An 18,593-nucleotide genomic window follows, 5' to 3' on the forward strand; every position below is an offset into this window, starting at 1 on the left:
CAAACAACTTCCTTCATCTTGAACCAAATTAAACCAAGAAAACTCCCCCCACTCTTTTTAGTTATTTGGATGAATACATGTGGAGGGAACGCTATAATATTAATGCATTTTACAATTTGTGCAACCAGATTGCTATTCAATATCATGTGTAATTATTTAATAATATTTTTGCATATATTCAAAACCATTACTTATCAATGTTTAGCTAACGAATTAATCTTAATTGTTTCTATTTATAATCATATTAGTAAGTGTTATGGCATCGCAGGTAAAGGACTCGTAGTTCTCTATTTCCCAGCAGGTGTTAGAAATAGAAAAAAACCTCTTTCTTTCAAATTTATTTTAAAAACAGAGGGGGGGGAGGGAGAGAAGGGGACTGGAGGTTGTTCAGTGCTCGATAGACATTTTAATGGAAAGACAAAATATTCTTTCCAACGAAGATTTTCAAGCAACAAAATTTAATACTTTTTTAAAACAGTTCATCCAGAGAAGATTAATTTTCTCACAATAATGATAACCAATTATTGACCTATCCTTAAATCGCTGTAAAACTTACAAAGATATATTATATTCTGATTCAAATAAACCGAATCTTTGGGCCAAGTTATTTTAGATAAAAATTCAATTTCTTTTTGTCTCCTGTTTGTCCCTTAAAATAAAACAATATGCTAAAGTAACAGGATGTTTGTTTGTGTGTGTTACTTAAGATTTTGCTAACCGCTGAGCCGATACGGTTCTCCTTTGAAATAAAGCTTTTTTTTAGGTCCAGCTTAGGTTTCTAACTATTTTGGCGGAGGGTATATCCACCCTCCAAAGAGTTTGCCCCTAGAAAAAATATACCAACCCCAAAATTATGTTTCTTGGATTTTATTTTTAAAACTGAAATTGAAATTAGATCCCACCTTTCCATAAGTGCCCCTAGAGGCCTCTAGGGCGCGTAGCCGCTAGTATATAATACAGGGGTAAGACAATACATGATTAATTAACTTTCCTTCGAATAAAGAAAATAATCTTCAATCTTCCTATTCCTACACCTAAGTGCCCCTAGAGGCCTTTAGGGCACGAAGCCGGTAGTATATAGTACAGTGATAAGACAATATATGATTATATATGATTAATTAACTTTCCTTCGAATAAAGAAAATAATCTCCAATCTTCCTATTCCTGTATCCCCCACCCACTGTTCTACCTGTATCAGGGATTTAAAGGGATTCTCAATTATGATACACAAAATTACTCCTTTTGTAGATTACAATAAGTAATCTAAACGTTTGGACACTCAACTTAATGAAACAACCAATTATGATTCAATAAAAGTTCCCAAAGTTTTTAAGCCAACAAAAAAGGAAACGTTATTATAAAACTTTGGGGGGTTAGTGTCCATTGTCCCCCTCTTTCCTGTCTTATATGCTTTCTTATTGATAAGGTTGACCGAAAAATGAAATAAATTCCAATCATATTTTAAACTTAAAGGGATGATCTATTATTTTAAAATGTATTAAAATTTTGATTTTTTAACAATAATTTTATCATTTTAGTTAAAAAGATCCTAAGAAAATATATTGGTTAATTTTTTTCTTTATATTGAACTAAAGGCTACGCCCCTAGAGGCCTCTTATTTTTTTTTTTGAGGGGGAGGGGGGTTGACCCTCCCTACTTTTAATTTCAGTCTTAAAAGGAAAAACTTAGAAGGGTCATATTTTTCTAAGGGCGATTTCTCTTGGGATGGTGATGGTAGTATCCTCCCCAAAACAGTCCTAAAACCTGTGAGAAGCTACACTGTAAAGGAAAACCATATCGGTTCCGCGGTTAGTGAGATCCTACATCTGACAGATGCACACATGGCCAGCCAGTTATTATATTATTTAGATAATCCTCTTCTTTATGAATGTATGAATATCATTTGAATAAAATTCTTTTAAATTGTAAAATAAAACTAAAGACTGTTCCTTTAAGTAAATATTTTCTTATCCGTATAATAGTTTAAACTATACCTACACGAATTATCATTCTTAAACATAATGAAGTTGGGCATATGATAGCAAAATTAATCATCCTGGCTTCAAATTCAGAGATCTAAAGGGGTAAGACAATGGCCGATAAATTGACAAAATTACCCCTTCTGTAGAATAAAATTATTGGTTGAAACGTTTAAACACTCATTTTAATGAATCATAGATTACTAAAGTCCCCAAAGTTGTTGAGCCAACAAATAAGAAAGCGTTATTATAAAACTTTTGGGACTAGTGTAATAAACAACCCATTGTCCCCTCTCCCTCTGCTTTAAATTCAAGAAGGGTCTTAAGAAGCTTCTAAAATGACAGTGAAAGATGTAGTGTTTTTTTTTAAATTTTTCTTTTCAAGTTTGTAAGTAAAGTAAAGTTGAATCCAATGAAGTAAGGGTATTAAAATAGTCACAAACCATCCCAATAAAAATATAAATGAAGAACTCAAAAGGTTTAATGTTTAGATGAGATAATAACGGACAAACAAAAAAAAACTAACCATTTCATATAATAGAATAGTTTAAGAGGAGGGGGAGGGATGTTAAACCCCCCCAAAGAACTTTAGGCACCCCCAAAATGTTTGGCAATGATTAGACTAGCCACCAAAACTTTTATAAACCCTCACTTTACCTCCCTCAAAATAAAAAAGCTTTGACATCCTTGGATTTGCTGTTTATAATTGGCCTAGTTTGCCCCACTCCGAACAATGATATGTGGCCTAGGCAAGTGTCAATTATTAAGCCCATTACATTTAAGGTTATACATTTAGGTAGACAAATACACTAGCAATGAACGATTTAGCCAAAATTAGGGGGCTATAGCTTGGCTCAATAACGGGTTAATAGGCACAGTAAGTAAAATTATAAATTATACGTTGTAAAGATATGTTTGAATTTAAGTGTCATATCTCAAGGTGTTAAAAATCTTACCTATTTATGTTAGATGTACAGCATTGATATTGATAGTTAGACTAGGGGGAATGCATTGACTTAAAACAGGCCTAACTAATTACCATTCACAGCTTGGAAGGACCTCTAGAAAAAGATCCTGCATTGGACCTATTTTACCCTTCTTGTATCCTCTAATTCTACGAGGCCCAATCAATATTGGGTACTTTTCTTGCGGGGCTCTTGTAGTTATAATATAACCTACCCTAAAATTATATAAAGATAAAAAATGTTTGTTTTTGGTCAAAACGCGATACAGTAAAATTTTTGTTTTAAATCATAAGACTGAATAGAAGATATCAAAACTGTCTTTCTGAATAAATATGACAGGTGTCCTACTTAAATACAACAATATAAAAAGATAATCCATAGTTCAATAGCTTCCTTTAGTTTAGTGTCGAGATATTTTTAGTATTCCTCAACTATGGTCTGTCTGTATGTATGAAAGAATAATTTAACAAAAATTTAGCTTTCTCAAACGCCATAAAAGATAGAGGTATGATTTTTCTTGTGTATATTCCCCTTACTGTATAGTATATAATTTCTATTGTCTCTTTCTCTCTTTTATCTATCTATCTATCTATCTATATTTCTATCTATTATCTATATATCTATCAAATTGTCTTTGTCTACTATTTAATTGACCTACCTGTACATAGAACAAATAAATATCCTGAAAATGTGAATCTTAGTAATTCATCTTTTCCACAATCCACTTCCCTTTTGTTTCCTTTCCCTAAGATTATTCATAGTGTTTCCTTAATGTAGTTAAAATATTTATGTTATGTATGACTAATTAATTATAAAGTTATTATCGGATACGCAATTGGACGTCTCTAGGGGCATTTAAGTTAGGGTGAAATGGAAATTCGAGGCTTCACCATTTTTAATTTTAGTTTAAAAAGAATTTTTTTTTTTTTTTGGGGGGGGGGTGTTATTTTTTTATCTAGGGGCGATTTATCTTGACAGGGAGATGGTACTCTCCCCTAAAAAAGTGGATAATGCTAAACAGTAGCTGCCAAGCCCTGCCAAAAAGTATTTTTAAGAGAAATAATAAAATGAAAATTTAATGAAATAAATTGCAGATTTACAGGCGCACCTCAGAATCTGATTGTTACACCCCTGAACGGAATCCAGGTATCCTGGAACATTCCTTGGCTTCCCAGCTGGCCCTGGCCTGTCCTGCTGACACCCCTATATAAAGTGAGGTAGGAATTGCCATCAGAGTAGTCCATTACAGACCGCCGTCCTAGGTTGACAAGTAAGGTTAGTACTTCCTTAATTTTTAACTAATTTTAAAATCAATTCTATCAAAGTGTAAAATTTAAAGATATGTATTCTGCAAAATATCATTTTTAAAAGTATTTCCTTTGTTGATAACAATTATAGTTTTATTTTGAATAACTAGCAGCAGAAAATGATAGATTTTTATTTCACTTGATTTTATTTCCAACCAAAAGAGAAACTAAAAAAGTAGTTGATAAATTAATAAAAATTATTGGCAAATATAGAATCATTAAATTATCTTCTGTCGTTGTTTACTTTCTTATTTGGACTTTTATAACCACATTTATGTGTCTTTTTTTAAATTTTTTTTTCTCTTAAATTATTACATTTAATATTCTAACTTATCTTAGATCTTAAATTTCTTTAAACCATCTAAATTTTTGGGAGTACAGTTCAAGGTAAAATGTTCCTTTTAATACTTATCTCCAAAAATCTATGAATTTTTAAGGCAGCTAAAGGCCAAACGTTGGAACATATATATTATGCAAGCAAAGAATTTTAACTGACAAAAGTAGGCCTACAAAAATCTGGAATAGTCAATTCAAAGTTATCTTAAAGTGCACATAAATGCACGAAAAAGACTTATTTTATTTGTTTTATTCAGTGAAGCTTTTACAGATTTATGCAGCTTAATAGATTGTGAGGGCATGACATGTACGTTCAACCATTTGGCAGCTAGCAGACTTTATAATTTATAGATTTTTGGGGATAATCACTACCAGGAACTTTTATCATGAACTGCAATAGATCCAAACTTTTACATATATATAGTTCATTGATTTATAATTTTCTGCACTGAAGACATTTCTTAGATTTTTTCTTTCTGTGAGTACCTTGTTGCTCTAAATGATGACAAATCTTTATATTTTTTTAGGACCCGACAATATGCCTGGCCATATTAAGCTCTCCAAGACGGGTCAGCCCGACCCTGACCCAACTGAGTTCTTGCTCCCTTCCATGGACATGAAGAGAGCTGACCAGCAGAAGCCCTATGACTCCAAGAAGTCTGTATGGATTCCCAACCCCAAGGATGGTGGCTACCGTGAGGGTCTCCTTGAGTCTGGAGACCTGGAGGATCCCGCCTCCAAGTGTGTTGTTGCTGTGGGCCATGAGAAGTTCACCCACAAGGCTGCTGAGGTTGGCAAGGTCAACCCCCCTAAGTTTGAGAAGTGCGAGGACATGGTCAACTTGACCTTCCTTAATGATGCTTCTGTCTTCTGGAACTTGAAGACCCGTTACCAGGCCAAGATGATCCACACCTACTCTGGTCTCTTCGTTGTTGTTGTCAACCCCTACAAGCGTTATCCTCTGTACACCCACAGAGTTGCCAAGATCTATCTTGGTAAGAGACGTAATGAGTGCCCTCCCCATCTGTGGGCCATTGCTGAGACTGCCTACAGAGGCATGTTGAACAACACCAAGAACCAGGCTATGCTGATTACTGGTGAGTCTGGTGCTGGTAAGACTGAGAACACCAAGAAGGTCATCACCTATCTTGCCATGGTTGCTACCAGTGGCAAGAAGTCTGACAAGAAGGTCTCCCTTGAGGACCAGATTGTGGCCACCAACCCCATTCTGGAATCCTATGGTAATGCCAAGACCTCCAGGAATGACAACTCCTCCCGTTTCGGTAAGTTTATCCGTATCCACTTCACCACCTCTGGTAAGCTGGCTGGTTGTGATATTGTGTCCTATCTGCTTGAGAAGTCCCGTATCACTGAACAGCAGGAAGTTGAGAGATCCTACCATATCTTCTACCAGCTTCTGCAGCCCTATGGTGATGGCATTGGTACTGGTCTGAGAGAGAAGTGCCATCTTAGCACTGATATCTATGATTACACCTATGTGTCCCAGGGTAAGGTTACTGTTGCCTCCATTGATGACAATGAAGAGCTTGAGTACACTGAGGATGCCTTCAATGTTCTTGGATTTGGTGAGCAGGAGAAGTATGACTGCTACATGCTGACTGCTGGTGTCATGACCTTTGGTGGTATTGAGTTCAAGACAAAGGGTCGTGATGACCAGGCTGAGTGTGAACAAGTTGGACCTGACACTTTCCCTGGCAAGGCTGCTGCCCTAATGGGTGTTGATGCTGCTGCCATGATCAAGGCTTTCTGCAAGCCCAGAATCAAGGTCGGTACTGAGTGGGTCACCAAGGGTCAGTCCTGTGAGCAGGCCACTGGTGCTGTTGGTGGTATTGCCAGAGCCATCTTTGACCGTCTCTTCAAGTGGCTGATTGAGAAGTGTAATGACACTCTAATTGACCCTACCCTGAAGAAGGCCAACTTCTGTGCTGTGTTGGATATTGCTGGTTTTGAGATCTTTGAGTACAATGGCTTTGAACAGATCTCCATTAACTTTGTCAATGAGAAGCTGCAGCAGTTCTTCAACCACCACATGTTCGTTGTTGAACAGGAGGAGTACGTCAAGGAAGGTATTGACTGGGAGATGGTTGACTTTGGTATGGATCTTGCTGCCTGTATCATTATGTTTGAGAAGCCCATGGGTATCTGGGCCATTCTTGAAGAGGAGTCTCTCTTCCCCAAGGCCACTGACAAGTCCTTTGAGGAGAAGCTGAAGGCTTCCCTTGGCAAGCTGCCTGTGTTCTTGAAGCCCCAGTCCAAGACTGACAAGAATGCTCACTTTGCTCTGTCTCATTATGCTGGTATTGTGTCCTACAATGTTACTGGCTGGCTTGAGAAGAACAAGGATCCTGTCAATGACTCTGTTGTTGAGATCTTCAAGTCCACTTCCAAGTGTGAGCTCCTTGTTCATCTGTGGAGAGACCACCCTGGACAGCCTACCACTACCCCCAAGGAAGAAGGTAAGAAGAAGAAGAAGGGAGGTGGTGGCAAGACTGTCTCCTCTGTGTATCTGGTTTCCCTTGGTGAGCTTATGCACACTCTTCACCAGTGCGAGCCTCACTTTGTGCGTTGCCTTGTGCCCAACACCCACAAGAAGCCTGGAGAGGTTGAGCCTCCTCTTATCATGCACCAGCTGACCTGTAATGGTGTGCTTGAGGGTATCAGAATCTGTATGAGAGGTTTCCCCAACAGAATGCTGTACCCTGACTACAAGATGAGATATGCTATCCTTGGTGCTGCTGAGATCAACAGTTCAAGCGACAACAAGACTGCAGTCTATGCCTTGATGGACAAGATTGAATTCCCCCGTGAGAGATATCGTCTTGGTCACACCCTTGTCTTCTTCAGAGCTGGTGCCCTTGCCCTGCTTGAGGAGATGAGAGATGACATTGTCATCAAGCTTGTCAGATACCTCCAGGGTGAGGTTCTGAAGAGAATCAGAGGAGCTGTCTACCAGAGAAAGTATGACCAGCGCGAACTGATTAAGGTCTGCCAGAGACAGTTCAGAAAGTACATCTCCATGAGAGACTGGGGATGGTTTGTCATCATCCAGAAGACTCGTCCTATGATTGGCATGCCTAATCCTGAGGAAGAGCTTCGTCTCCTTGAGGAGGCTGCCAATGCCAAATATGGTGCCTATGATGAACAGCTGAAGACCAAGGAAAGACTTCTTGGTGAGAATGTCACTGCCAGAGAGGAAATCAAGGCTCTGATCAAGCAGATTGAAGCTGAACAAGGCAACATGTCTCAATACCATGAGAAGCAGGCTAAGATCTCTGCCCAGAGAGCTGATCTTGAGGTCCAGCTTGCTAATGCCCAGCAGCTTTTGATCCAGAAGGAGGCTGAGCGCCAGGATGCTACTGCTGAAAAGAAGGTCCTTGAGCAGGAGTGTGTTGCTGTTAAGAAGGACATTGAGGATGTTGAGATTGCCATCCAGAAGCTTGAGCAGGAGAAGACCAACCGTGACCACACCATCAGAACTCTGAATGATGAGGTTGCCAACCAGGATGAGGTTATCAACAAGCTTAACAAGGAGAAGAAGCACCTGAGCGAGAATGCCTCCAAGGCTGGTGAAGATCTCCAGGTTGCTGAGGATAAGGTTAACCACCTTAACCAGATTAAGAACAAGCTTGAGTCCACTCTGGATGAGCTTGAGGGCTCTCTTGACAAAGAGAAGAGAGGTAGAGCTAATGTTGAGAAGGAGCGCAGAAAGGTTGAGGGTGAGCTGAAGGTTGCCCAGGAGACAGTTGCTGATCTTGAGAGATCTAAGAAGGAGCTTGAAAATGCCATCCAGCGCAAGGAGAAGGATGCCTCTGGACTCTTCAATAAGCTGGAGGATGAACAGTCTCTGGTTGCCAAGGTTCAGAAGTCCATCAAGGAACAGCAGGCCAGAATTGAAGAGATGGAAGAGGAGCTTGAGGCCGAACGCCAGGCTAGAGCTAAGGCTGAGAGACAAAGATCTGACTTGGCCAGAGAACTGGAAAATCTTGGTGAGAGGCTGTCTGAGGCTTCTGGTGCTACCCATGCCCAGGTTGAGCTCAACAAGAAGAGAGATGCTGAGGTTGTTAAGCTAAGAAGAGATCTTGAAGAGGCCACCATCCAGCAGGAGGCTACTCTTGTTTCCCTGAAGAAGAAACACCAGGATGCTATTGCTGAGATGACTGAACAGATTGATCAGCTCAACAAGATGAAGGCCAAGATTGAGAAGGACAAGCAACACATTATGCATGAGATTGCTGATGTTAGATCTGCCACTGATGAGGTCAATAGATCTTCTGCCTCTGCTGAGAAGTCTTACAGAAACCTGTGTGGCCAGCTGAATGATCTGGGCAAGAAGGTTGAGGAAGCCAACCTTACCCTTGGTGACTTTGAAGCTACCAAGAGGAAGATTGCTGCTGAGAATGCTGATCTGCTCAGAACTGTCCAGGATCTTGAGAACTCTGCCAGTATGATGGTCAAGGTTAAGTCTGCTCTTGCTGCCCAGCTTGATGAGCAGCGCAGACTTGCTGATGATGAAGCCAAGGAGCGTCAATCTCTTCTTGGCAAATTCAGAAATGCTGAACATGAGGTTGATGGTATGAGGGAGCATTTCGATGAGGAGGTTTCGTCCAAGGACAACCTAATGAGACAGCTGAACAAGGCCCAGGGTGAATCTGACATGTGGAGACAGAGATACGAGAAGGATGGTCTTGGCAAGGCTGAGGAGCTCGAAATGGTCAAGCTGAAGATGCAGGCTAGACTGTCTGAGGCTGAATCCACCATCTCTCAGCTTGGCTCCAAGCTTGGACAGCTTGAGAAGGCCAAGGGCAAGCTGCAGGGTGAACTTGATGACATGGCTGTCCAGCTTGACCAGGCCCAGATCCTTAACAACTCCATGGAGAAGAAGGCCAAGCAGTTTGACAGAATTGTTACTGAATGGAAGCAGAAGGTTGACAGCCTGGGCATGGACCTTGATGGCAGCCAGAAGGAGACCCGCAATGCCTCATCTGAGCTCTTTAGAATCAAGTCTGCCTATGAGGAGGCTGTTCTGCAGCTTGAAGAGGTGAGAAGAGAGAACAAGACCCTCTCCAATGAGATCAAGGACATCATGGACCAGATCAGCGAAGGTGGTCGCTCCATCCATGAGATTGACAAAATCCGCAAGCGTCTTGAGGCTGAGAAGATGGAGCTTGAAGCTGCTCTTTCTGAGGCTGAAGGTGCCCTGGAACAGGAGGAGAACAAGGTTCTGAGAGCTCAGCTTGAGCTTACCCAGGTCCGCCAGGAGATTGAGAGAAGAATGGCTGAAAAGGATGAGGAGTTTGAGTCCACCAGAAAGAATATGAACAAGGGTCTGGAGAACATGCAGGCTGCTATTGAGTCTGAGGCCAAGGGCAAGTCTGAGGCTGTTAGAATGAAGAAGAAGCTGGAGACTGATGTCATGGACCTTGAGACTGCTCTTGAGCATGCCAATGCTGCTAATGCTGATACCCAGAAGATCATCAAGAAGTACCAGCTTAGCCTTAGGGATGTCCAGGTTAAGCTTGAGGATGCTGTCCGTGCCAAGGACCTTGCCCATGACAACTTGATTGCTGCTGACAGAAAGGCCCATGCCAATCAGAATGCTCTTGAAGAGGCACGCACCCTTTTGGAGCAGTCTGACCGTGCCAGACGCATGGTTGAGCAGGAGCTTGCTGACACCAATGAGACCCTTGGAGAACAGACCTGCACCAACCAGGCCATCCAGGGAGCTAAGATGAAGCTTGACAGTGAGATGCACACTCTGCAGGTAATGTTTTTTTTTATTTTTTTATTTTTAAATTTTAATTTGTTTTCTGGATAGACAGTGGGACGAAGAAATTAATGAAAATATTATTAACATTTTTTTCAAGGCTGATCTGGATGAGATGGCTTCTGAGGCTGGACTCTCTGAGGAGAAGGCCCAGAAGGCTATGATTGATGCTGCTCGCCTTGCTGAAGAACTTAGATTTGAACAGGAAGCTGCCCAGACCCTTGAGCGTGAGCGCAAGCTCCTTGAGGCTCAGGCTAAGGACATGCAGAGCAGACTTGATGATGCTGAGCAGAATGCTCTTAAGGGTGGAAAGAAGGCCATGTCCAAGATGGATTCTCGCATCCGTGAGCTTGAGTCTGAGCTTGATGCTGAGAACAGGCGTCTCAATGATGCCCAGAAGGGTCTGAGAAAGTCTGAGCGCAAGATCAAGGAGCTGACCTACCAGCAAGATGAGGACAAGAAGAACCATGAGCGCATGCAGGCTCTGATTGACCAGCTCCAGGGCAAGATCAAGTCCTACAAGAAGCAGATTGAGGAGGCCGAGGAGATTGCTGCCCTCAACCTTGCCAAGTTCAGACAGACCCAGACTGTTCTGGCTTCCTCCCAGGAGAGTGCTGATACTGCTGAGGTTTCCCTTGCCAAGCTGAAGACCCGTGCCCGCAGCTCCTCCCTTGCCCCTGTAAGTATAAAAATCAATAAAAAAAATTTATCAAAATTTTACAATTTATTATGCGGAAATGCCATTGAGGTACTCTAGGGGTACTTAAGGGAAGTAAAGTGAGGTGGGGGAGTCGAACCTCCACTTTCAATTTCAAATAATATAAAGATCTTCTTCTTTTGTGGTTGGTAGAAGCCTTTATCTGATGTAAAAGAGAACCACATAAAAGCACTTAAAAGAGATCTTACAAACAGATAGTCAGACATGCACAGAGAGACATCTCATTACTTGTTTATTAGGGAATTATATTCTGATCATGTTTTGTTTAGATGTAAGGAGCTAACCAGCTACAAGGATTGACTGATGACACTCTGGCTATGAAATATGGATTAGACCCTGCTCATGAAATAAATTTATAAATTGTTAATATATATTTATCTTTAAATCTTTATTTTCTTCAATTATTAAAAAATATTAAAGCAAAAATAAAATGTTTAAAGCATATAATATTCTAATTCTTTATAGTGCCTAAAAAGTATTTGTTTAATTATTAATTTAGTTAAGTCTGTAACTAGATACTAAAGGAAAATTATGAATAGTTCGTAGAATTTAACAAAAAATTTAAAAGAAAACGCATAAAATATACAAAATAATATAAACAAGGATGACAACATCCATAAGTAGCGAAGCACAAAAAATTGTGGATGGGAATACGTAGTGTATTTATTAAAATTAGGAATAGATTTATTGGAGAAAATAAACACGAAACCTTGTTTTATTTTGTATGATGAAGACGGTTAAAGTAAATTACATACTAGATGCACATAACAATGGGGGAAAAAATTTGAAACTGTTAATGCAAAAAAGTTTTAAAATTGGACTAAAAATACCAAAGATATGGGGAAATATGTCAAACATATAAAAATAGCCAAAAACCTGCTAAAAGGCAGTTTGGCCGCCATTGTTTCTTTTCTTAAAACACCAGAAATTTAATGTTAATATCTTTAACTGAAAAATATTTGAAAATTGGACTATAAACACCAAAGATATGGGTAAAAATGTGATAAATACAAAAATAGCCAAAAACCTGCAAAAAGGCAGTTTGACAGTCATTGTTGTTTTCTTCAAACAACAGGAAATTTAATTTTGCTATCTTTAACTGAAAAATTTCGAAAATCGGACCATAAACACCAAAGATATGGGGGAAAATGTGAAAAATATAAAAATAGCCAAAAACCTGCAAAAAGGCCGTCTGACCGTCATTGTTGTTTTCTTCAAATGACGGGAAATTTAATTTTGATATCTTTAACTGAAAAAATTTTGAAAATCGGACCATAAACACCAAAGATATGGGGAAAATTTGGAAAATATAAAAAATAGCCTAAAACCTGCTAAAAAGCAGTCCGACCGCCATTGATGTTTTATAGTTTATTGTGCTCCTTAATGATGGGAATGTTGTCAAAAAATTTCAGCTCTCTATCTTTTATAGGAGCCGAGAAAATCACGTTTCCCCCAATTCATTAATTACGGACGGACATTGTGAATTATAGAGTAGCTTCGCTACTAAAAATCTATTAAAATCCTAATCTGTCTTCTTCTAATGGGCTAAAAAACTTGGTTTAACTATCCGTTTCAAATTATGTAATTTTATTAGTCTCTTTGATATAAAATAAAACAAATGAGGATAACAACATCAGTTAAAGCGTAGCTCGACCGTCATACCTACGAACATTAACAAATACAGAGTAACAAAGCATTTGATATTCAAAATTAGTTAGAACATAGAAACAAAAATCCGCAGAAATCTATCTCAAAATTACTTAAATATCGGATGCTAATCTGGACGTACTTACATTTTAAGACTTGTTTATTTATAGATATGCCTTGCTTTATTAGTTTGTACCCTAATGTAATAAGAATCAATTTTCCAAAAATTAAAGAAATATAAAATTATAAAAATATTTATATCAGATAAAGAATCGATGTGTTATCAAATGGACATTACATGAATTTGCTTTGGCTATTCAATTGTACCTTTCAAGAAACTGTATAATAAGTTTTGAATCTATAGGACAATTCTAACATTCCCATATAAACATAAAGAGCTATCTGTTACAGATTGATGGGCCGATCCAAATTAAGTAAAGATTCGCTTTTCAAGATTTGAAGTAAAACTTGATCAAAATGAAAGAATATATATTGGAAGCTCATACATATTTGTTTCGATATAACAGGAATTAATTTTAAAGCGTTTTTTTAAAAGCGAAGCTTTACTATAATTAGGGTCGGTCCGTCCGTCCGTCCGTCCGTCCGTCCGAGATAGATAGCTTTTATTCGTTAATTTAGGCATGTTAGAATTGTCCTATCGATTTCAATTTTTGCATGATGATTCCTGTAGTAGTTAGGTACGATTTAGAAAGCGTAGCAACTCTATAATCATTACCAGAATGTCCGTACGTCCATTTTAAACATGTTGATTTTTCTACTTTTTAAACAACAAATTTTTATGTGAACTATTTATCCGTTTGATCTGATTTTTGGTATATTAATTCCTGAGACAACAAAGAACAATATTATAAGCGAAGCAACTCTATAATCAAGTCCTAAAAATGTAAGTATGCCCTTAAACATTGTCCTATATCAAGCAGTTTTTCAACAAATTTACTTACAATTTTGCTTTGACTCTTATACTTTTATATTCTGATTATTCAGTTCAGACACTATACAAGCGTTAATGTCCGTTTGTCCTACCGTTTCAGTGCTTTGCTTTTATGGATGTTGTCATCCTTGTTTTATAAAAGTGTAACCTCACTCACTATTTAATTAACTATGTATGTCTGTAATCTTGAATCAAAGTTTCTAGATCAAAAGTTATGGCGAAGCCACTAGCATTCTATTAAAGAGATAGAATGCATCTCTTTCTTTGTGTATGTGGTTTTGTGCGTGCGTGCGCTTTTTGCTTGTGTCAAAAGATCTCGCAAACCACACAAGAAAACAAGAAAATGGCTCTTGAGTAATCTCCCCCTTTCAACAAGGATGACAACATCCTTAAAAGTAAATTTGTTTCAAAACTTTTTAAATTCAGAATACTGTTTAAGGACATACTGATAATGTTAGGACTTAATTATAGAGTTGCTTATGATATTGTACCCAATTGTAATAGGAATAAGTAATCCAAAAATCATATCAATCGGATGATTATATCTCATAAAAGATTGATGTTAAAAAGTTAAAAATCAACATGTTTTAAATGGACGTAGGGACATTCTGGTAACGATTATAGAGTTGCTTCGCTTTCTAAATCATACCTAACTACTACAGGAATCATCATGCAAAGTTTGAAATTAAAAGGACAATTCTAACATCCCTAAATTACGTATGTACCGACGGAACCTAATTATAGGAAAGCTTCGCTAAAAAAATCATTCTTTAATTCGTTTATTTAAAAACTTTGGGTTAGTGATCTTTATTGGTTGAATCAACATCCAGTGTACAAACCTTCAAACTAATACTTTTAATTTACAGAAGGAGAAATTTTGTTTTTCATCATTGGATATGTAAATTGGCATTATCCCTGTTTAACAGGACGATAATTTGAAGCAATGTTTTATTTTATATTTTATAAGATCTAAAATGATAAGACTATGGCCGAAAAATTAGTGTATATCTCAGGAGGCACGGGCTAAAAATCTTATGATTGTACATTTTTATATTCGTAGAAAGCTGGATATAATACGATGCTAGACATAGTTTTCTTCGTATGGATGAGAACCGGTTAAAATCCACCGGATTCGAATAAATACGAGAATAGTTATTTCTTTCATCGTATTATAAACGGCTTTCCGCGGATATAGAATGTACAATTATAAGATTAAAACCATAGTTTTTTCGTATGGATGAGAACCGGTTCCTATCCACCGGATTCGAATAAATACGAGAATAGTTATTTCTCGTATTGTATTATAAACGGCTTTCCGCGGATATAGAATGTACAATTATAAGATTAAAACTAGTTTTTTTTAGCCCCGTGGTACATTTCTATATTCGTAGAAAACTGGATATAATACGATGCTAGACATAGTTTTTTTGTATGGATGAGAACCGGTTCCTATCCACCGGATTCGAATGAATACGAGAAAACATATTATAAAACTTTTGTTAATAATCTCCGAAATGTCCCTTACCTCCCTGTTTATTACTATATACAATAAACTAGCGGCTACGCCCCTAGAGACCTCTAGGGTTTCTTGAGGAGGGGGAAACTGAATTTAATTACCCAATTTTATATTCTAGATTTAAAAAAAGTTTGTGTGGGGTGGAGGGTTTTAACAATTCCCCCTCTTTTTTAAAATTTTGTTAAAAAATATTTTTAAATTGGCGGGTTAATTTTTTTTTCTAGGGGCGAGATCTCTTGGGAGGGTAGTTTTACCCACCCCCAACAAACATAATTATTAACCTCCCAGAACCTATGAGAAGCTACCCTGGGAACCAGCTTACTTTATCATAAGGATATGTAATTTAGTCGATATAATCCATAGGAATTGTATGTCAAGACAATATCTCTAATTTCAACAGAGCATACAACAGAGGTCAAATAAGATAAGACTATAAGTAATTTTTATATAGAGGCGTGCAGAAAGGGGGGCTTTACGGGGGTGTATCCACTTGTCAAGGGTCAACATACCCCTAAAACAGCCAAGGGGAGTGTAAAGGTAAAAGTCCTAATTAAAAGTAGGTGTGAAAAAAAACATCTGCGCGCTTCGCGCGTTAATTTACCAGTAAGAGGACGTTTTTGAGACTTTTAAGTTTTGAGTAAATATGGTGGGGTTGACCAAGGGTGGTGTATCTAATTCATCCTCCCTATAATAACACTCCTATTTATGTGGGTTTTACACACCCCTAAAGCTTACATACCCCTCACGATTATGATTCAATGAAGGTGTAAAAATATACCGACAAAATCCTGTGCACGACACTGTTTTCATATACATAAAAATAGATCATACGCCACATTCTTAGATACAAAAGAATTTGGGTAAAAATTTTAAGTTAGAAAAGTAATAGTTAATTTTTTTTGTAGCAAAGCTATCTTATAACTTTCCGGTTGTCTAAATAGTTTAATGTTTAAAATTTTGGCGTTGGTTCGTACTTCTTTTTCAATCGCGTTACAATAAAATAATTATGATAATCCCCAAAGTTTTATTATAACGATTTCTTATTCGTTGGCTTAACAATTTTGGGGACTTGTATTGAATTTTGATTAATTGGTTTATTAAGTTTAGTGTTCAAAAATTTCAACCACTTATTGCAATCTATAGAAGCGATGATTTTAAGTTTCAATAATGGAGATGTACATCAATTGTCTTATCCCTTTAGATCCCTTGTAAAGTTAGGACTTCCAGAAAACGGTATGGCAATAAATGTGTTGGTTATGTGTCAATTTACCGAATGAAATCGCTTGAATTTATAATTGAATCAAGCCTAGAATATTGAACATTTAATGTAAGAGAAAAGATTTTATTTATTCTTTTCGCCTATTGCCTATCAAAGATTTTGGTAACAGGAAAACTTGTACAATGAAAAAAGTTACCGAACATGTAATAACAAGGATGACAACATCCTAAAAAGTGAAGCTTCACATTGAATAGACAAACGAACATAATAAAAGTTAGTACTTTAATATTACATAAAAAATTAACATTATTTAGTCGGAACTAAAACTTTGTCTAAAGCTTAATATTGGCAATGGCATAATTATCTAATTTAAAGACTTGATTATATACAATTTACATACATACTGTTTTATGCAAAGTTTGAAATTGGTGGGATAATTCTAACACGCCTAAATTAAGATTAGTACATAAAGTAAAAGAAGAATGCTTCGCTTTTAACAGAAAGGTTATTAAACAAGAAAGATATACACCAAAGAAGATACAGCCAGTCAAGTACTTTATTTATAACTAGCAGCTTCGCCCCTAGCCTCTAGGGGGCTTTGCCCCAAGAGGTGATAAATTTTTTTTTTGGCGAAATACGTAAAAGGACCAAGGAAATTTTCTACAAAAAAAAGGGGGGGGGATTTTTTGTTTTTGGGGGGGTTGGGGGTGTCCCACCGCCTAAGAAAATAGCCTTAAACCACCACAGGACCATTAGATATATTCCCTAAAGAGTATAATTCGATCAGTTCAGTGGTTACCGAGATCTTAAGGGACGGACGGACGGACAGACAGACAGACAGACATCGTTCTACTTTGTATTATAGATGACATATGTAAGGACATATCTAATTGTACATTTAAGCATTTTATCCATACGGCAAGTTATAGAAAAGCTACATTATGAATCCAGCAAAAGTTATTTAAATCATTTTTTGTGCGTGGGTTTAGTTAAGCAAGATTCATTTAAAACATTTCAGGTAATTTTCATTCAAAATATAAACTAACCTCCAGATTAAATTTTTGCTTAAAATGGTATTTTAGATATTGGGTAGGGAAGAAAAAACTGCCCAAACAATAAAATATGCCCAGCAGAATATTTAGTTATCCTACTCCCACACCCAAACAATGATTGTGGCCCAGCAGAATATTTAGTTATCCTACTCCCACACCCACACCCAAACAATGATTTGTGGCCCAGCAGAATATTTAGTTATCCTACTCCCACACCCACACCCAAACAATGATTTGTGGCCCAGCAGAATATTTAGTTATCCTACTCCCACACCCACACCCAACAATAATTTGTGGCCCAGCAGAATATTTAGTTATCCTACTCCCACACCCAAGCAATGATATGTGGCCCAGCAGAATATTTAGTTATTTTACTCCCACACCCAAACAATAATATGTGGCCCAGCAGAATATTTAGTTATCCTACTCCCACACCCACACCCAAACAATGATTTGTGGCCCAGCAGAATATTTAGTTATCGTACTCCCACACCCACACCCAAACAATAATTTGTGGCCCAGCAGAATATTTAGTTATCCTACTCCCACACCCAAGCAATGATATGTGGCCCAGCAGAATATTTAGTTATTTTACTCCCACACCCAAACAATAAAATGTGTCCCAGCAGAATATTTAGTTATCCTACTCCCACACCCACACCCAAACAATAATTTGTGGCCCAGCAGAATATTTAGCTCTTCTACTCCCACACCCACACCCAAACAATGATATGTGGCCCAGCAGGTGTCAATTACACACCAAACAAACGGGCGTGCACAGAAACTTTTGGCGGGGTGGCAATAAGCATTTTAAACAAAATAAAATTACTGTGTTCTAGGATTTTAACATACACCAACTAAAAAATGATATACACTACATATAAATTACAGAGGGATTAGCCCCCCCCCCCCCTTTACCCAAACTCTCCCCATGGGGACGCCCTGGTGTCACTCCCCACGGACCTAGGGTATGGATAAATATTCTAAAAAATAATAGTTAGAAGCAATTAGCTATATTTTAGTTATCAAAAACTAAAGTAACTAAAAATACAAAAAGGGCAAATTAATCTCTATCTATTCAAGTCAATGAAAATAGTCAAAACTGATTCAAATTACA

The 18,593-nt window shown here is 37.7% G+C and overlaps 1 protein-coding gene across 1 annotated transcript; it reads left to right on the forward strand.

Annotated features, from left to right (window-relative positions):
- The first annotated feature begins 4,181 nt into the window (after positions 1–4,181).
- On the forward strand, positions 4,182–11,537 carry LOC145335430 (myosin heavy chain, muscle-like). The gene is made up of 4 exons (XM_080181176.1): positions 4,182–4,219; positions 5,115–10,369; positions 10,473–11,051; positions 11,360–11,537. The coding sequence occupies exons 2-4, from the start codon at positions 5,126–5,128 to the stop codon at positions 11,363–11,365; spliced, it is 5,829 nt and encodes a 1,942-aa protein (XP_080037302.1). The 5' UTR covers positions 4,182–4,219; positions 5,115–5,125; the 3' UTR covers positions 11,366–11,537.
- The last annotated feature ends 7,056 nt before the right edge of the window (positions 11,538–18,593 follow it).

This window comes from Acartia tonsa, chromosome 13 (assembly GCF_053477335.1).
Source record: "Acartia tonsa isolate MP-2025a chromosome 13, ASM5347733v1, whole genome shotgun sequence".
Lineage (NCBI taxonomy): Eukaryota > Metazoa > Arthropoda > Copepoda > Calanoida > Acartiidae > Acartia > Acartia tonsa.